Source organism: Peromyscus californicus, unplaced genomic scaffold, assembly GCF_007827085.1.
Source record: "Peromyscus californicus insignis strain IS unplaced genomic scaffold, ASM782708v3 Scaffold_7__1_contigs__length_154581171, whole genome shotgun sequence".
NCBI classification, from domain to species: domain Eukaryota; kingdom Metazoa; phylum Chordata; class Mammalia; order Rodentia; family Cricetidae; genus Peromyscus; species Peromyscus californicus.
Window position 1 is genome coordinate 16,452,421 of NW_026294595.1, and position 21,391 is coordinate 16,473,811.

Sequence of the window (21,391 nt, forward strand, 5' to 3'; positions counted from 1 at the left end):
TGCTATAGTTTAAAAAAAAAAAAAAAAAAAAATGCAAGCCAAAATCAGTAATAAAATATAGTTCTCTCTCTCTCTCTCTCTCTCTCTCTCTCTCTCTCTCTCTCTCTCTCGTGTGTGTGTGCGCGTGCATGTGTGTGTATGTCTCTCCCTCCTCAGAATTTAAGTCAGCTTTAAAGTACTCACTGCAGCTAAATTATAGCTGAGAAGCTGAGGACATGACAGTTACTAGGTCCTAGGGGCTGAATCAATAGTCGGGGTAGTACCAGAGTAGCTATCTCCCACTGTTGGGGAAGCAACCTGCAGTTACTCACTTCACAAGGCAGGGTGCCTCAATAATCCAAATCTGATGCCTGAAGTCCAAATTTTCCCAGAGAGCCACTAGTCTCGAGTTCATAAAGAAAGTTTGGTTCTACTATTAGTGAAGGGATTGGAAGCAGCAGCAACAGGGCAAATCTACTCAGTAGGAGGAAAGGCCTAGTGGGAGAATAAACTTTCTTCTGACCTACCCTTTTCTTTTATCTGGGCTGCTACCAAAAGGTGCTTTCCACAACAGAGGTGGTTCCTCTCACATCAGTCAAGCAACCAGGAAGGTTATGTTTGTGTGGCTCCATACTCAGTTGAGTCTAATTTGTGTCAAGTTGGTATTAAAACCAACCATATTAACATATGTCACACAATAAAAAAAGAAAAGTAGCCACGAAGGACAATAAAAGATGTCCACTCTCATTACTCAACAACAACAAATCATCATTTTAGTCATAATGACACACCAACTAACAGTGCTGTGCTGTAACTGGAACTATTTATACTTCACTGGTTAGAAATGATTAAATGCTGTGAGAAAGTTGGGTCATTTCTTTAATAGTTACAATTTACCTACTTTATCATGTAGCTATTCTAGTTTTTGATGTTTACTTAAAGAAAGTGAAGCTCTACACAGTGTCCATAGTCACTATTCATATTCTCTCCAAACTGGATATAATCCCCATGCCTGCTAGCAAATCAATGGGTAAACAAATCATGGTATATGTACGCATTGACATACATGAAGAGAAAAGCCATGCAGGTGGCATAACACATCACAAGATCACTTTGGGGACTTTTAAAACAATGCAAGTTGAGCATGTACTGTGTGATTAAATTTATTTGAAAACCCCCAAAAGACTAATCTAGCCCACAATGATGGAAGAAGAATCAATGTTTAGGATGAATGATGTCAGATGAGTAAATTGGGAAGGGGTAAAGGTATGTTTTGTGACTATACAATGTAGCCTTTCATCATTTTAACAAAACACCTGAGATAAACAATTTACAGCGATGAAAACTTTATCCATGGTCACAGTTCCAAGGATTTTCAAGTGGCCACAGCTTAGCCCTGTGATTTTCGACCTGCAATGGCACAGTACAGTGAGTGAGGAGCCAAGAAGGTTTTTTACCTTCACAGCAGCCAGAAGCAACAATAGAGATGGAAGAGACAAGGATCCCATCAAGAGCACATGTCTAATGACCTAACTTCTTTTCACTAGGGTCTGTTCCCTGACAGTACACAAACCTTGGTGAATGGGCCTTTGGAAGACAATTAAAGTTCAAACTACACTAACAATGATTAAAGCATTCTCTGTATAAGCTGTAATGATGAGCATATAGGTGTAAATATTTAGCAAAAATTTACCCAATTATACAGTTTAAACATGCATATCATATCTCAATAAAGCCAAATAATGAACTTCATTTAAATATTAATCATGAATCTCAAAATTTAACCACTAAGAGATGGTCCTATCTTTCTCATGGAGCCAACAAATGTATACATTAAAAAATTTCATCATGAAAAATTAAATGTTAAGTGTTTATATTTGATTAGATAAGCCTTATTTAAATAGTCATTTGATTGAAATCTGTTTCCTTTCTTTTCATTCAGTTTAGAAATACATCTTTAGAGCTTCTCCATAAGCAAAAATATCCAAGAAAACCAACAAATGAGAAAGGAATACATAAGAAGTAGACACAGAAAAATCAGCTGTTTCAGCCTTGTCTGCCCTCGCCACTGATTGCCAAGTTACCTATTCAAGCCCAGTTATGCTATTTACCTTCTTATGATGGAAGAGGAGAGCCATGCTAGTTGATACTGGGTTTCACAGATGAAGTCAGCATTTCATACCACAAGCATAGATTACAGGATTTGCAACGCTTCCTTTCAAAGGTAAACCCTTCCTTCCTTAAAAAATTTGATTATTTTATTGCTGTCAAAATTTTCCAATTTCATAATCTGGAAGTTAACATGTAAAATGGCTAGCCAAAGCAGTAATAGATTATCTTCTAGATTAGATTGCTAGACTTTGGGCTAATATTAACTCTATTACATCATTCTTTCTTGTGCTCTCAAGATTGTAGGAATATAGAGAAAACCTGAACATTTTTCTCCATCCCCATGCACTTCCTACTCAAGCCTTACATTCTAAATATTCTAAAATTTGATGGTTTTGTTTTATTATATTTTATTTTGTTATCTCTTAGAAGCCTATTCTTTTCTAATGAAAGACAGAAAGGGAGTTGATCCAGATGGGTGGGAAGGGTGGGGGGCACTGGATGGAGTAGAGGGAAGGGAAACTAATCAGATATATTGTAAGAGAAAAGAGTCTAATTTTAATAAAAGGGAAAAAAGAAAATGAAAAAAATTCTGCTCAAATTAATATTTTCTTTCTTGCTAGTCCTAACTTGCTAGAACTTTGTAAAGTGTGTTACTGGAGTGGCTGTTACAAGTCCCAAAAATATGAATTGGAAGCTAAGAAAAAACATGCTAAACATGTGACTGGGCTTTCAAAAAATGTCACATGACACCAATTCAGGGGTTCCCTGCCCTCTGCCCTTTGTCCAGAATCATTGGTTTATTCACATTGTTGCTAGTCCATTTGTGCATGCACACACACATACTCACACACATACCCTACCCCCCCCCACACACACACGTGTGCATGTGCATATACCAGACATTACATTTGTTCTTTTCTCATGTTACCTAAATCGTCATAGTAGTGGTCAGATTGCTTCGTAATTGTGTATATGCCATGATATAGACTCTTATGCAAAAAAACAATTATTTAGTCATAATATATTCATGTATTTAATTTTTTAAGGGTCTGTTAGATGCTAAGGGTTTTTTTTATTGATTCTTTGGGAAGTTCACATCATGCACCCCAATCCCACTCATCTCCCAGTCTGTCTGTATCCACCCCTCATCCTTGTAGTGCCCCCCACAACCCAAAGGAAAGCTAAACAGGAATTAAAATAAGATAGAAATAAACCACAATTAAAAAACTTCCCTCCTCTATCTTTCCTGCCTCTTCATTACATATCACCTCTTCATTCATCTTAGTGTCATTGGGAGCTGCTGTATATCATGCAGCATACCCTTTTGTCTAAACAGCTTTACTTGCAAATGTTCATTGTCAGATTCAAGGCCTCTGGCTTTGGTACACCATCAATACTGGACCTCCCCTGACATTCCTCTAGGATATCCTGCTGTTGCCCTGAGTCATGGAGATCCTGTAGTTATGGTTCTGCAGGACCAGTCCCTTCACACACTCCAACAGGTTGTTGGATTGTGCCAACTCCAAGCTCTGGATGTGTGCCTAGGTGGCAGCTGAATTGGTCAGTCTAGGCTACTGGGACCACTCCTCTCAGGTGAGGGGCAGAGCCAGCTCTCCCAAACCCATGGTGAGGGGTAAGGAGAGCTTTCCCAAGTGTAGGGAAGCAGTTATCCTATTAGGGGCAGGAGATGCTTTCCTGTGCTGAGGTCATCAGGGTCTGTTATCCCAGGGCAGGTGATAGACACAGAGCTTTGTTTCTTGTGCAAATGAAGCTCAGACCATCTCCTCACCTTGAGGCCTAGTAGCTCTCCAGAGCAACTGACTAAGAACAAAAGAGGTTTTTATACATCAAGGTAGGGTGGAGGAACATTCCTGAGGAGGCAGAGAACCAGAGAACCACTTGGCCAGGGAAAGAAAGAGCAGGCATTTTTCTGTAGAGACAGACAGAATGGCATGGCAAGAGAGAAGAGAGAAAGACAGAGGTTCTGTAGAGGGTAAGCAGATCTTGGATAGAGATTTCTGAGTGCCAGGAGTAATAGTGGACATGGAGAACAAGGAAACAGAGGACAAAGATGAGGCTAGAAGCATAGGACTTTAGTCCTTAGAAGGACTATGAGCTAGGGAACTGGATGGAACTGAAGCTGAGTAGACATGACTTAAGACCAGAGAAATAAAGTAGATGGATAAAGAGCTTGGTGCATCTAGATTTAATCATGTCCTGAATGCCTGATGGAGCTAGAGCTGTATTGATAGAATTTTGACTTAGAGGAATAAAGTTAACAGACATAAGAGTACATAGATTTTTTTCCCCTCAGATATCCCATGCCAAACGTATCAAAATCCCCAGGACCCTGGGTATTCCATAGGCAAACAGTTAAGCTTCTCAGACCTTCTGCTGATCTACTAGGTAACACACTTACAGAGCCTAGAAGACAGGCAAACTGTAGATGCACAGTTTTGATTCTTGTGCAAATGAAGCTCAGACTTTCCTTCCCCAGACTGGCCAAATGCCATTCCAGATCATTTGACTCAGAACAAAAGATTTTTGCAGATCCAGGTTGGAGTGAAGGGGAGGTAGAATTCCTGGTCAGAGAGTCTTGTGCCTGGAGAGAAAGAAACAAAGCAGGTCTTTTGTAGAGAATAAGGATTGGGTCAGGTCAAGAGAGTAGGAAGAGAAGAAATGAGCATGGACAGAGAAACTGAAGACAAAGATGAGATCGAAAGCATAGGAGCTTACTAAAACTATGAGAGGACAGAAAGAGAAGGGACAGAGAGGAGCTGAGTGTCAGGACAGAACTGAAGCTATATAAATAGAATTTTGTCTTAGAGAAATAAAGTAAATGGACAAAAGAGCATGGTGTAAATAGATTCTTTTCCCTAAGATAATCCCACACCATACATAGTATCTTCCCTAGGACTCTGGGAAGAATCTTCTCAGAGCAGGCCCCTGGGAAAATTCGGATATCTACCTTTTCCATTTTCTTTCATCTGCCTGCCTGTATATCTATCTATCTATCTAGCTAGCTAGCTATCTATTTATCTATCTATCTATTTAGTTAAAGATATAGTATTCCTACTTAGCCCAGACTGGCCTGCATCTTTCTCTGTATACCCCAAATGGTGCTAGAAAAAACTGGGCATTTAACGTGGAAGAATGAACTAGATCTTTAACTGTAGTGGCTAGCTGTTCCAGCTTTGACCTGGAAGTATTAACCCTTTGTGAGGCTTCTGGTAACTTCCATGCCTACCTGTGACCTGTTCCTGGGACAGGGCCGAGACAGGAGCCCTTAAGACCTGAGATCTGGATATGCCAACTCTCTTGGTTTCTGGTGATCCTGGATGGTGGAAGACAGATCTAGTCAGAGTTCTCCAGAGAACCTTGCTGGGCTGCACCTCATCTCCCAGATCCTGTAACCAACCCCTTTACTGGCTGTAAGTTACCCCAAAATAAATCTCCTTTTTAACTATGTGTAGTTGCCTTGATAAATCCCCACAATGTCTGGCACTCACATGGGGCAAACTCCAAACACCTGGGTGGCCTCTACCCTCAGCCTCCTCTGTGGCTGCTGTGGCATGCTTTCCACACTTCCCATGCTTCCCTGTCTCTTCTTCCCCGTGTCTTTTAAAATTCCTGCCCCTCCTGGGGAACAAGTGCTTACCCATTCAGCCCATAACAACCTGGTACTACTCCTTCCCTTCCCTTCCTTTCTCCCTGGCTCATGGGCATGTGTACCCACCTGCTGAGTTCTGTATAGCCAAGGAGCACCTCCACAGTGTGTCTGGTTCCATTCCTAAAGTAAGGGAGCAGCTAAGTCTGGTCCCAGGTCCCCTGGCAAGCTTAGCCCCCAGACCAGGACCAGACAAGAAAAGCCTCTGTGAGTGAGACATTCCACCCTTTCCCCATGTACCAGCTCTCTCTCCAGCCCAAGGCTTCCACAGTCTCACTGTCCCTCTTGGAAGCTACTCAGAGGCTTCCTGGTTAAAATAGATGCTACACCCCCCCCCCAGCTGGCTCCCCAAGGGTGCTGCTCCCTCAGCTGCAGAGGAACTGAGAGGTGCTCCGAGCCGTGGCTGCCAGCCATCATCTTTGCTGCCTGGAGCTCTTGGTGCCCTGAGCTCAGGCCATTCAACCCCACACAGGTGCCTCTTGGCTGAGACAAGGGTGCTGAAGGGCTAAGCAGGTCATGAAAGCCAAGCTGGGCCCTAAAGCTCCAGGGAGTCACAGTAAGATCTGCCTAAATTGCCTCATGCACATGGGACACTCTGCTCCTGCCTGTAGCTGCTGCCAGCCAAAGCCTTCAGCAGGACCTACTTTAGCGCTACACCAGTGTCACCTGCTGGCTGAAAAGCGCTACTACAACCAAAAAAACCATTGAAAGGACAGTGAGACAAGCAAGCCAGTGTTTTATTTCAGGTAAGAGTACTTGATAATTTTACACCTAGAAACCAACCAACCAATTTTGAGTAATATGACTGAAAACATTACTTCACAAGAATTTGAAAACTTTTTTACCCATATGATGAACGACATTTTCCTGGAAATATACGACCTTCATGAGGCATATATGGCCTGTACCATTTTGGCATTTACCATAATGATTCACACAGCATTCAAATACTGGTTTAATAATAATAACAAAGATGAGTCATTATTGGGACTGATACAGGCTTTAAAAGATATCAATGAAAGCTTACATAAAAAGATTCTTTCTCTGGATTCTGCTAACCAGGATTTGCAAGATAGTAATATTGATTTACTAAAGAAGCTTCTTAGTTTGGAATCTGCTAACTGAATATGAGAACTTCAGTCCATTAATAATAAATGTATAGCCAGATTTGATTTTATTGATAATAAGTATGAATACTTAATGGATAGAACATAACTCTCCAGGGTGAAGTTGTCGCTACTCAGACACTTTCTAAGGAAGAAAGATTATCATTAACTGATAAAATAAGGTCATTGGAATCATGTGTTTCAGAAGAACATAAAAGATTGCATGATTCCATGAGAAATCTGTTCTTGCAAGCCACAGAAGAAACTCTCAGTAAACATGACAAGGGACCTAATAGGCGGAAGTGTAAGACCATACAGGTAACATCCCCAGATGGCTCACACACAATGGCTTATCCTGTCATCATCCATGAGAGGACCACAGATGATAGATACCCTGAGCCATATGTGGCATATATATTACAACCTATTTTGATGACAGAGTTCTAAAAATATGAAAGAAGCAATGGTCATTATGGCATACTTTCAACATATATATGTAAGACAGATGTTAAATTCATGATCTACCTCACATAGAATCATTCCAGGTTACTGGAATCAGTTAATTTCAGCTGTTCTAGAATATATCGAGCAGTTACAATGGAAAAGCTGGTTGAGACAAAGGCAAGAAATTCAAAGCAGCAATGTAAACTCAGCAGTTTTGAGATCTCCCAAGATTTTTGGTGAGGGATGTTTTGATGATAGGAATATACAAGCCACTTACGATGAGCATACAGTATCCCTATGCCATACTGCAGCTCTATATGCTTGGGAAAAAATTTTCAGAACGAGGAAAACCAACTGAAGTATACATAAAGATATTTTAGGGACTGCAAGAACCTTTCACTGATTTTTTACAAAGGCTGACCACAGCTATAAAGAAAGCTGTGTCAGATAAATATTAACACAAGTATTAACTGAGTCCTTGGCATGTGATAATGCTAATACAGAATGCAAAAGAATACTTATGCCATTAAAGGTTAGATCACCTCCTTTAGAAGAATGGATTCAGTATACTAATGGTGTTGAGACTCTTAACTATAGTAATGAGTTGGATATGAGAGGCAATTCCTGGAGACAGAGGATGACCCCAGAGTACCAAATTTTTAAATGTAGTACTCCATGTCATATAAATAAAAACTGTACATGGGGTGCTCCTAGAAGTAATACTCCTTCTAGAAATAACACAAACAGGAGACCCCAACCTTCTGGATTACGTAGAAGATGTAGCAAAGGCTGACATTGGACCAATGAGTGCAGATCAATAATAGATATATGAGGCAACCCTTTTACCAGTGGGAAACACTCAGTGGGGTTCTTACAGGCCCCCAAATCAAACATGGTCCAAAAATTTTCAGCCACTGTGGAGGAAATTCCTCTCCAGGACAATTAAATAAACCAATGCCTAATGTAAAGAATGATATTGTACTGGATGATAGAACAGCTCTGATAGATGAGTCAAAAATTCCAAAGAACACAATAAAATGAATATTTTGGCAGACTTCCATAACTGAACAAAGACCAAAGCTTAGAATTCGAATTAATGGCATTGTTCTGGAGAACCTAGTAGACATGGGTGTGGATGTGACTATATTTACGCCAAAATCATGGAATCCGGATTGGTCTCTTCAAGAGGTAGATGTCCAAATTCTAAGGATTGGAACCCTATCTCAGATAAAATGGAGTTCAAGATGAGTTGAATGCACAGGGCCAGAAGGACAGAGAGGAAGGCTGAAGCCATAAGTAGCAAATGTAGCAGTGAATCTTTAGGGCCTAGATTTGTTCCAATAGTGGAATACCCAGATTAAAACTCCTACACTCTCAAAAAAGGAATACAGACCAATACATGTTTCTAGGAATAATATTATAACATGCTATAAAAAACAGTCACCAACCATTCAGTCTGTACATAAACAGAGCACAACTGCTATTGGACTCTCAGAAGGACCAACAGCCTTACCTTTAAAATGGCTAACTAATAAACCTGTCTGGGTTGAACAATGGCATTTGACAAATAAGAAGCTACAAGCTTTAGAACAGCTGGTTCAAGAGCTGTTAAATGCTCAACACATTGAAGAATCTACCAGTCCTTGGAATTCTCTTGTGTTTGTTATTTAGAAAAAAAAAAAAGTCTGGTAATTGGAAAATACTGACAGATCTAAGAGTTATTAATAAAGTAATTCAGGCCATGGGCTCCCTACAGCCTGGGATGCCCTTTCCCTCTCTGCTACCCAAAGAATGGCCTATAATAGTTATTGACTTAAAAGACTGCTTCATTACCGTACCCTTACAAGAAAATGATCGAGAAAAATTTGCCTTCACAGTACCTAATTATAACAATTCCAAAACAAGAGATATCAATGGAAGGTCTTCCCACAGGGAATGTTAAATAAGCCCTACCCTGTGCCAATACTTTGTGCAAAAACCATTGGAGACAATTCATGTGAAGTTTCCACAATCCATAATTTATCATTATACAGATGATATCTTATTAGCTGATCCAAAGTTAGGCATATTAGAAAGCATGTGTGAAGAAGTAAAAAAAAGTTTTGCCTCTCTGGGGACTGCAAATTGCTCCTGAAAAAATACAAAGAGGAGATTCTATTAATTACTTAGGATATAAGATAGAGCTACAAAAAATTAGACCCCCAAAAGGTACAATAAGGAGAGATCAATTGCAGACTCTTAATGGTTTTCAAAAGTTGTTAGGAGGCATTTCCAACTTACTGGGTATCATGGGAATACCCAGTGATGGACTACAAAATTTGGCTAATACTTTAAAAGGGGACAAAGAATTAAATAGTTCAAGAGAATTATCAGCCGAAGCTGAGAAGGAATTGACTCTAGTAGAAAAGACAATTTGAGAAGTACATGTGGATCATGTGAATCCAGAACTTAAATGCATTCTGGTCATACACCCCTTCAGACATTCCACCACATGTATTTTTAGGCAGAGGGAAGATATTATATTGGAATGGATATTTCTACCACATAAACCAAGTAAGAAGTTAAAAACTTATATAGAACAGATCCCTGATTTGATTCAAAAAGGAAAATTAAGCCTTCACCAGCAGAAATTATAGTACCTTTAACTAATGAGGAAATTTCCTCACTATGGAAAGATAATGAATACTGGCAGAGAGCCTGCAGTAACTTTTGGGGAGAGATTAACAACCATTACCCCAAAAGCAAGAGAAAAAAATTCATAAATGTGACTGAATGGGTCCTTCCTCACATTGTACAAAAAAAGGCAATACCTGGGGTCCTCACATCCTATACTGATGCAAATAAATCAGGGAAAGCAGGATACAAATCAGGAGACATAAGAACAGTGGTTCAATGTCCATACAACTCTATACAAAAAGCAGAACTGTATGCCATTCTTATGGTACTGATGGACTTCACAGAACCCTTCAATATAGACCCTGACTCTCAATATGCAAAGAGAGTTGTTTTACATATTGAAACTGCTGAATTTATTCATGATAATACAGAATTAACTTCATTATTCATACAATTGCAGGAAATCATCAAAAATAGGGAACATCCTATATATAACACATATCAGATCCCATATGGGTCGGCCAGGACTTCGAGCACAAGGTAATGATAAGAATAATCAGTTACTAATAGCTAATGTGCTAGAAGCCTCAGAATTTCATAAGAAACACCATGTAAATAGCAAAGGTTTAAAGAAGGATTTCTCCATTACTTGGCAACAAGCAAAGGATATTGTAAAAAAAAAAAAATGTTCTACTTGTTCCTTCTATAACCAAACTCCATTACCTGTAGGGAGCAATCCAAAAGGTATACAAAGAAATGAAATTTGGCAGATGGATATGTTTCACTTTGCAGAATTTAGAAGATTAAAGTGTGTATACCATACCATTGACACCTATTCAGGATTTCAGTGGGCAACTCCTATGAGTTCTGAAAAAGCTGATTCTGTAGTTACACTCTTATTAGAAGTTATGACCATCATGGGAATACAAATTAAGACAGACAATACCCCAGCATATGTCTTCAATAAAATGAGACAGTTCTTTGCTTATTACAATATAGAGCATGTTACAGGTATACCACACAATCCCACAGGCCAAGCAGTCATAGAACGATCCAATTGAGCTTTAAAGGTTATGCTAAATAAACAGCAACAGGTAATAATAACTCTTAGAAATAGATTGCATAATGTTTTGTTATACTTGAATTTTCTCAATGCTGATAAGAAAGGAACAACAGCTGTGGAGAGACACTGGACAGCAGACAAAACTTCTGAGCTAAAGCAACTGGTTTATTTCAAAGATGTGTTGACCTCAGAATGGAAACCAGGATATGTCCTACAATGGGGAAAGGGTTTTGCTTTTGTTTCTGCAGGAGAAGAAAAGCTATGGATACCAACATAATTAATAAAAATTTGATTCAAACAGGAGAAACCCCTTGATAAGGAGAAGTAAAAGCTCATCCACCAATGTGACATCTCTACAAGTAGTAAGAAAAATTTAACAAACAAGGGTTGGGGTAGGGTTCTGGTTTTGTCTTTGCAGGATCTTCCAGAAGTCATAAGGACTTGGATATTCGGACATCTGCAGCAGAAAGAAAGGATCTGTTGGTACCAATCTACACAGGGTAAAATCTCACTGTCTAACATTTATATCTCTTTAACTTTAGAAATGTTGTGGTTCCAATTCAATTATACACAAAGCTGGCTTTGGAGTTGGAACTGGCTCACTTCTTCTCTAAACCCAAGCATATTGCTAAAAGAAAAGGTTGAGAGATTCTGTCTCATATCAGAAGAGCCATCTGGTGAGGGACAGGAGAAAATCAATAAACAGGGACCATTGTCTTCAAGATTTTAATTCTCTCCATGCTTATTCTTGATTTCTCTGAATCCTTTCTTACATGTCATGTTATGTTTAAACCCAAACTTCCCATTTTGATATTAATAATGTTCAAGTTTTTCACAGTAAAAAATAATTTTTTTCCAATAGCAATCTTTGAAGTCTCCAGAAGGAAGATGGGGCCCCACAACAACTCTACCCAGTTCAGAATGATGCCATAGTACTCATCATCATACTACACTTCTAGCCAGAATCTCAGATAATCTTACCCATTACTCTAAGACTGGCTGCAGAATCTACATTTAGTCCTACTAAGACTTAACTATCTGAGCTTTCTTACAAGACCCCACAAAGATACCATTGCCCCCTGAACAGCAATCGCCTTCTGAACAACAGGATGCAATTCTAAGAAAACAATGCCCCTTTTCCCAAAGGTTTCATGTTTCTGAGAGTTATGGATAATGGCTATAAGGTTGGGGGTGGAAGAAAACATTGGACTCAGTATTCCCCTTAAAAAAAGAAAAAAGAGGAATGGATAAGTATAGAATATTAAGGTAGATTATTGTATATACTAATAAACTAATTTAGTAAAATATCAGCCTTAGATAAATTGTACTGTTATGGATTCTTATATATTGATACAAATATAAACTATTTTTTTCTTTTTTTTTTTTTTTTTTTTTTGGTTTTTCGAGACAGGGTTTCTCTGTGTAGCTTTGCGCCTTTCCTGGAACTCACTTTGGAGACCAGGCTGGCCTCGAACTCACAGAGATCTGCCTGGCTCTGCCTCCCGAGTGCTGGGATTAAAGGCGTGCGCCACCACCGCCCGACAAATATAAACTATTTTTATATTCTTATTCCAGATAATTTGTATATTGAAACAAATACAGAACCATATTTGTTATAATGTACATATATTTCTACTCTTGTTTGAAGTGTTTGTATATTGATACAAATGTAAAATTATAATTGTCATACTGTATGTATGTTCTACCTCTGTTTAGGATATTTGGTATATTGCTACATATTTAGGATTATTGTCATATTTCATATTGCACCATACATTCCTATCTCTGCTTCAGCAACTTTGTGTATTGTCACAATTTTGAGGTCATTGTCCTTTTACTATACATTTGCTTACAGACTATTTATTCTGTATGCATGAGTCCTTAGTCCTTAGGTTATCTAGGTAGATAAGACTTACAGATTTATAGTCACCCATGCTTGTCATCTCTATAGTTATGTTAGTTAGGCTGTCCAGATTTACAAGTACATAGGTCAGATGGAAAAATAGTCTTCAAACACTTCATAGACCTGAAGAATACGGCACTTAAATGTTTTGATAACTTGGAATTCTGTTGACTTGAGACACAATTGCTCCTGGCAGCACTGATCTGATCCCAAGAGAATGTTGGGCTTCTGAGACATTTCCCTTTGGAAGTTTTTCTTCACCTTGGCACAAAGTGGCCCACTGGGAAGAGAACTGCCCTTTCCTCCACTGCTGACAGTAAAATGGTCTGACAGATACTCTAGGCCTTTAGACAATTTGAATGCACCAATGATACTGAGAAAATTTAGGTGACTGTCCAGGCTGCCAGCTGTCTCTGTCTACTCTTGCAAGACTCCCGAAAGTTGCTTGCATCCTTCTCCCATTTCTCAGGTATTATTATATTTCTTCTCAGGTCTTTGATGGGATTGAAGACCAACAGTTATAGTTACAATCTTCTTGTATCTTAGCTAGAACATATTAAGTATGAGATTTAGGTTCTTTAGGATAGGATACCTTTTGGAATAATCTCTGTAGCATACACTTTACCTATGCTCCAGACTTCTCTGGATTTTAATATTTTAGTATGGGTCTCTTGTTTGATATTGTTTGTGTTGGTTGTGGTCCTATCTTGTCCAGGTCGTTATCCCTTATTCCTCCTGGAGAATATTTGATAATAATTCCTATTGTATGTAGTTTTGTATTAGGTTGGAACTTTTTTATTTAGACAAAAGGAGGAGATGTAGTTTTTAGGATTCTGTTCTCCCTCTTCCGGGAGACGTCCTCTAACGTCTTACATCATCAGGGAGCACAGGCGACTATGTCCCTGCCTTAAAAAGCCGGACACGGACCCCCACCCTCTCTTTCTGTTTCCTCTCTGCTGTCTGCTCTGCCCTGCTTCCCTCCCCTACCAGGCCTGGCTTCTCCCTCCTATCCTCTCTTCTTTCTAATAAAGCCCTTTCTAACTCTGGTAGCCATGGCCCATGACTTTTCCAACCAGCACCATTCATCCTTTCAGTAGTGGATTCTGTTCCAGCTTTGACCTGGAAGTACTACGCCCTCACTAGTGAGGCTTCCGGTAACTGCCATGCCTACCTATGACCTGTCCCTGGGATGGAGCTGAGACAGGAGCCCTTAAGACCCAAGATCCGGATGTGCCAGATATCTTGGTTCCTGGTGATCCTGGATGCTGGAAGACAGATCGAATCAAAGTTCTCCAGAGAACCCCACTGGACTTCACCTCACCTCTCCCAGATCCTGTAACCAACCCCTTTACTGGCTAAAAGTTACCCCAAAATAAACCCCCTTTTTAGCTACATGGGGTTGCCTTGATAAATCCTCACAATATTTATTTCTCTGCCTGCATAAAAATCAACTCCAAATGGACCAACTACCTTAATGTAAGACCTGATGATCTGAAATTACTATTGGAAAAGTAGGGAAAACTCACCAAGATAGAGACATAGGTTAGAACTTTGTGAATTAAACTCCATTTGTCCAGGAAATATGGCCAACCATTGATAAATGAGTTGTCATAAATGTCCCTATATGAACTAATTTGGATATTATCAAAAGATGAAAATACATTTGCCTGTGTGTGAATTGGAGACCCTTGCACATTGTTGGCAGAGAAAGCATTGATACAACCATCATGAGACACAGTGCAGAGATTTCTCAAAATATAAAACCATGTCTGCCCTGTGATCCAGTCATCCCAATATCCTAGACATAACAAAAGAAAGGAGGTCAGGATGCCAAAGAGACCTGTGTACTACCCCATGTATCTGAGACCTATTCATGACAGCCAGGCTATGTAGTCAACCGGCATGCATCGAGGGGTGAAATGATACAGCACAGTACAGGAACCCTCACAAAACCAAAACCAGACCTGCCAGATGACAGATGCTGGCTGTGTCTCACAGGAAGAGAGGTGAGCTGCTTTTTGAATTTCTTCTGACAGTGATTTGGTTGCAGGTGGCCAGGGCTCCTGTCAATTTGGAAGCCTCTCAGTCTCTCATTCACATGTGAGCACAGAGCATCCCTTGTCCCTTGAAGGAAACTCTGCCCCCTCAACAAGATACAAATGGCAGGGCAGAAATACAAATTGAGGAGGGAAGCAGGTTACAGGTTACACAAAGGCAGTGCCTTGTGATTAGGATTCAGGGCCCTTGTGAGCATTTCCACACCCAAATATAAGGATCTTTTTGATGATGCTGAGATAGGACAACTGCAGAGACAGTTGGGAGTATTTCAAAATGAATCAAAACCTAATCCTTTAACAATGTGTCTACCCTACATCCACATGTCCGTTGAAGAAGAATGTGATTAGGCCTTATAATTCAGGAGGTACAAACCTGTCACCCCAGTACCCAGGATTCTGAGCAGGAGTATCAGGAGTTGTAGGTCAACCTAGGCTACACAACAAGATCCTGTCTCAGAGAAAGAAAGGGAAGAGGAATACGGAGACTTGTGGCCAACTTGAGTCAACCTGAAGGACATTATGCTAAGAAAAATTTACCCTTAGAAGAGAGGAACACTGCGTATGTGGAGCCTAAAACAAACTCTCCATTAGTGATAATATCGGGATGGAGAGATGTTTCTAGGATGTAGACTAGGCAGTATGTAGAAGGAAGAGGGCAGAGATCTAATACACAGAATGAAGACCAAAGTACATCATGCAGAATGGGGCTGCTCTCACCACAGGGAGAAATTCAGAAGATATACATGCTGACCAATTCCACTATCAAAATATTCATACAGATATAAATCAGGACATCAGAGCATGTGGTTCAAATATACAAAGGAATTTATTGTAACAAGCAAACAGTATCTTTATTCATACTGTGCCGTGTATCTTTTTGTCCAGTGCCTGTCTTTCTTGGTAACACTTCTGCAGAGCAATCTTATGCCCAGCTCTCTGAGGATATCCTTGATGGCTGATCTTCACCTGGATACACAAGGCATAAAGTCATCAGTCACTCAGCTCTCACTATCTAGGACCTTTCCTTAGAGACTGTCTTCCTGGTTCAGTTCTCTAGGTATTGGTTGATGTCACTCTCTAAAAGGGGCCCCACTATAAACAGCCCTCAAACTGCTGTCAGTGTTCTCTATGTCTGTCCCTTGCAGCCGGTAGTATTTGGGATGAAGAAGTGGTGTCCCTGCCTAGGTGATCAAGGGAACAGCTGACTCCATGCAGTAGATGGAGGGGACTTGAGAAGCACCTCACCATCACATGGCTCCTGACAGGAGAAGAGAGGCATCACGCTCAGTGAGGTAAGTCTCCGAGCTGCCTCAGACACTGTTCTCCCTACACCAGGGGTTAGTACAAGAGCCTGGGTGCTACCTGGGTCAGTAGACATTTTCTCTTGTTGCTCTTAGTCCATCTGCTTGTGAGTCTCTGGCCCAACTTCTCTGTCAATCAGAAGAAGCCTCTTCCATCAAGGAGACCTGATAACAAGGCATTTTGGTAAGATGACCAAATGCTCAGTTGTCCATCACCCTGTAACCAATCACATCTTCCCCATGGCCTGAGCAGAGGAGCATCACCTGTGTGTCCCACTTCCAACCAGTGTGTTAGGGTTTTGAGTGGCATCTCCTGCTCTAAGCACCATCCAGTTGAAAATGTCCCTGGCTGAGTGTAGTCCCAGGAGTCTCTTGGGTAGCCCCAGCATAGGGTCACACAGGCAGCAAAGGATTTTCCCAGCCTGATGCCTGGAGACAAAGCCTCAGCAACAGCAATGTCCCTACAGGATGTCAGAAAGAAACCAGCTGAATCTTTGTGAGAGGTACTGTTGAAAATAGTATCTTGGGGTGTACTAAACTGTGGTTTTGGGGTACACTACAGTGTGGGCCTAAGGAGGGGTGTGGATTTGACCTCTTAAATCACTTTAGTTGTCTCTGAGTTATCTTAGGAGGTAGGAATATGGCAAGAGACCATGAGCCACCCAGAGGAAGCCCTCACTGTCAGGCCTGGGGTTGCCATTGTTTTCCCATCAACAGATTCTATCCACGATCATGCTTGGATAGATTCAGCTCCATCTCTGAATTCAACTGTCAAACACTCCAGACTTCACCTTGCATCCACTCAAAGCACAGCTGGTGGGCCTTACCTTGCACAGGAACGGATGCCCTGGGGCAAAATGTGCACCATGGCATGTGCTGGCTTCACATGGCTCCTGCAAAGCAATAGAGCAGGGTGGTAAGTGATTGTGTTGGAGGTGGAGACAGGAACAAGCTGAGTTAGAAGGATTTGAGGCATTTCCAGGAGGGAAATCACATGAAATATGAAATTATCTTGCTTGAATGGGAGTCCTCTCCAGTTCAAGCAAACTTCACTAGTGTCAACTGTGCATGAGGTATATTGGGAGAAGTGTGTGTGTGTGTGTGTGTGTGTCCCTGTCTGTCCAGATACAGAGTACAGAAGAGTGCATCCATATGACTCAGGTTGCAAAGCAAAAAGCAGTTCCCCAGTAATAGTGCTGGGGTGTGTTGTGAAGGTGTCTGGATCTGGTGGGGACAGGAAGCAAGCTGTCTAGTAGTTCAGGATGGTGCTGAGAGCCGCACCATAACTAATGGACTCACCTGTTGCCACACACTCTACCTTCCCAAATGAGCACAAGACGGACACTCCCTGCAAATCCATTCCTCTTTGTCTGGCTCCAACCTGGTCAGCAATATTCATCGTGAACGCACACAACTGGGCTGGCCCTCTGGGGTCCTCCTCTGCTTCCGGTGCCGCTGTCTCTTCTAATGGCTCACAGGTACACCTGGAGACAGGTAGCTGGACTGATGAACTCACTGTGCGTGGAAGGTCCTCTGAGGCCTGTTTTCCTAATGATCACAGCACTCCGTGGATTCTTGTTTAAAGGATCTCGGGCCCACAGAGTGCTTCACTTTACTGGCACAATTGTGGCACCACCAGCCATCATGAATCTACCTGCAAGGGAGAGTCAGGAGGATCATGAGTCTGTGAGACTTGCCTCCCAGAATCCTTTCTCAGTCCTCAGGGTCCAGGTGATCTGAGAAGGGTGTGGCATTCCCCCTCCTCCCCAGTCTTCATCTGCAGACACAGGAACACTTTGCTCCTAGTTTCAGCCTGTGATATGAACAGAGCTTCCCATGGCACACAGCCATCTGAACTTCCTACCTGGCTCTCTCCAGCGCCCGTGTGCATCCTCAGCATGCTGCTCTCCACTCTCTGGTTTCAGCTTTCGGGGAGCACAGTGCCTCCAACAGCACTTGAAACAGACACAAGAAAGGGGCCTCTTAGGAGAGCACGCAGGTCTTCTGCTTAGCAGTGCTGGGCCCTGTGCAGTCTGATTCCTCCTGAGCGCCTGTCCCATTGCTCTCTTCACCAACCCTTCTCCTCATCCATGCCCAGCCTCGGGCCACTATCCTCTGCTGTCTGTCTACATCTAGGTCAAGTTTCTCAGGAAGGATACTGTGGGATTTGCTTTCTGGTGTGATAATATAGTATCACCTATTCCTATAATCTGTTTATTTAAAAGCATATCATTTAGTCCAGGAAGCAGCGTACTGAGTAAAGGTACTTGACCCCAAGCCTAGGGACCTTAATTCATTCCCTAGGACCCACATGGTGTAAAGACAGAACTGATTCCTGCATGTTAACTTCCACACACATATAGTAAATAAATATTTTTTTCTTTAAAGAAAAGATCATTAAAAAAAAAGAGGCCTAGATACAAAAGTGCATTGGAGCCCCTCCACCTACCTGTTGCCTCGGCTCCCTCCATGGCCCTTTAAGCTCACAGCCAGGATTTTGTTGCAGCCTAGGCGCTCCCTCTTTTCTGTTGGTAAGCAGCAACATAAACTTCTCAGGCCTTTTATAATCCTGCTCTTTAGGCTCTTCCAAATCCGCTTTCTAAAGGGGGCTCTGGGTGCAATCTGGCACTGGCCACTGAAGTATCCCTGGGATGTTTCTGGGGAGGATGGGCTGAGGTCTTTTTCTTGTACAATGAGATCCTCATCCTGGGCCTCCTTGCTGGAGAATGGGGGTGATCTATCCTGTGAGGTCATGTTGTTCTTTGAAGCAGCTGTAGCCACACTGTGGGGCTGTCCTCTGAGGTCCTCCTGAAGTGCAGTTTGTGGGAGAGATGAACTGGTCTTTTCACCTCTCCGACTAGCTATAGCCACACTGTGGGGCTGTCCTCTGAGGTCCTCCTGAGGTGAGGTTTGTGGGAGAGATGAGCCAATAATTTCACCTGATGTGTTGACGTCTTTGCACTGAACTTTCTCCATTGGGGTGTGATGAGATAAAACATCCTGTGAGGACACCTTGCTCTTTGATTTGTTAGGGCCAGCTTCGGACACATTCCGGGATAACTTGTTGGAATAAGTTTCCAGTGCTGAAGACACGCTGGTACATATTTCATCGGAGGTGTTAATAGTGCTCTCTGAATCCCCCGAGGAGCTGTTCATGAAAGTAGCCTCAAGTACACGCTGGGGGCAGATTCTGTGAACTGGGTCTGTTTTCTTGTTAGGGCAGTTCAGGGCGGGAGGCGTACTGTACCTCCCCTTTTTATCATTCTCAGGACTCTCAGGGAGAGTGGGCAACATGGAAGAAGTGGGAAGGATAGGGACACTAGATCCCCTCTTTATAGTCACTTTAGGTATTGTGGGAAGGCCTGTAATACGGTTCAAGGTTCCAGCAGCCTGCTTGGGCTGAAGAGCTTTTATAATGTCATCTCCCCAGGGTGACTGCTGCCTAAGAATCAAGTAGGTGGCCATCACTTGATCAAACTTCTTCTCCTGTAAAGATTCTAGTATCTCTTTTTGTTTATAACCCATGACACCCATGATGACCATCACAGTGGGGTCTGGGTAGCTGTCCTCATCGTTCTCTCTAAAGGGATTGGGAGAACCTTCACTGCCATGCTTCAGCCATTGAAAGCCCACAACGTCACCTATTTTGGGTCGTTGTCCAGGATTTACAGTTAACAACTTAGCAATAACATCCCAAAGCTCTGGCGACAGCTTGAATTTAACAGGGTACTTTCCTGCCAAGATTTTGTCCTTTAGTACCCCAAAGGTAGTTCCCTTGAAAGGGAGGCACCCTGTCGACATAAAGTAGAGTACAACCCCCAAACTCCAGATGTCGGTTGCTCGGCCATCGTAGCCTCCACCTTCAAAGAGTTCTGGGGCACAATAAGGTAGGGTCCCACAGAAATATGCTAGCTTCTTCCCCATGGTAAGCGTGGTGCCCAGCCCAAAATCACTGAGTTTTATATTGCCTTTGCCATCCACTAAAATATTTTCAGGCTTTAGATCCCTGTGAGCAATCCCTTTCTTGTGACAATACTGGAGGGCACATACCATCTGTTTAAATACCTTACGGGACTCCTCCTCCTGTAGGTAGCCAAACTCTACAATCCTGCCCATCAGCTCTCCGCCTGGGGCATGTTCCATAACCATGTAAGTGTTATTTGTGGTGTCGATTATGTGCAGAAGTTTAATGATATTGGGATGGTCTAGACATTTCATTATTTCAATTTCTGATTTGATGAATCTGTTCTTTGCGCTTTTTGGAAGAACTTTTACTGCTACCTTTGTCTGGGTGAGTAGATGGCTAGCCAATTTTACTTCTCCAAATGCTCCCCGGCCAAGGGTCTTTAGGATTTTATAGTGCTCTGTCAAAGCCTCTTCGTCAAAGGAGTTGTACCGTAGGGTGTTGCCTTGACCCATTTCCCACCTCCTCATCTTTGTTGATATAAATGCTCGTACCAACACCAACTAGTGATGCAAGATAAAAATTAATTAAAAGCCGGTCTAGGAGAAACATTTATAGCTATAAATTCCTGCAGTTAAAAAAAGGTGGATGTCCAAAATAACCTAATGATGCATGACATGGTCATAGGACAACGAGAACAAGCCAAACCCAAGAGAAATAGAAGAAATGCTCAAGTCCAGAGCAGAAATTGATGAAATGGGAACTAAAATAATACAAGGACCAATGTAACAAAGACTTGATTATTTTAAGAATAAATATAACTGATGTAATCTTAGCCAAAATAACGAATAGGAAAATTTAAGATACAAGTTAATAATATTAGACACAAAATAAGAAACTAATAGAAAAATTTAAGATACCAGTTAATAATATGGGAGACAAAATAACATGGTATTGCCAGAGATACAACTGAAATCCAGACATCTAGACAATCACTAGGGAATGTTTTTAAAATGTTCCAGTGAATTGGAAAAATCTAGAATAAACTTCTAGACACATATTAGCTATCAAAACTCAACTAAGAAGATATAAAGCACCTAAATTGAAAGACTGTCAGAGTCAGAGGCAGTGGATGACAATACAAACTGTTTTCTGCACACAGCAGGGCACTTGCCCATCTGAGTTTACAGCATTGGGACCTGCTTAAGCTCACTCCAGACAAAAATCTCTGCATGAAGA

General features: G+C 41.5%; 1 protein-coding gene across 1 annotated transcript; it reads right to left on the minus strand.

Annotated features, from left to right (window-relative positions):
• Window positions 1-18,693: 18,693 nt before the first annotated feature.
• On the minus strand, window positions 18,694-20,682 carry LOC128100388 (sperm motility kinase X-like). Its single transcript, XM_052722493.1, has 2 exons — window positions 19,120-20,682; window positions 18,694-19,038 (listed from the first exon to the last, which is right to left on the minus strand). Exons 1-2 carry the CDS (start codon window positions 20,680-20,682, stop codon window positions 18,694-18,696), a joined length of 1,908 nt encoding a protein of 635 aa, XP_052578453.1.
• Window positions 20,683-21,391: the final 709 nt, after the last annotated feature.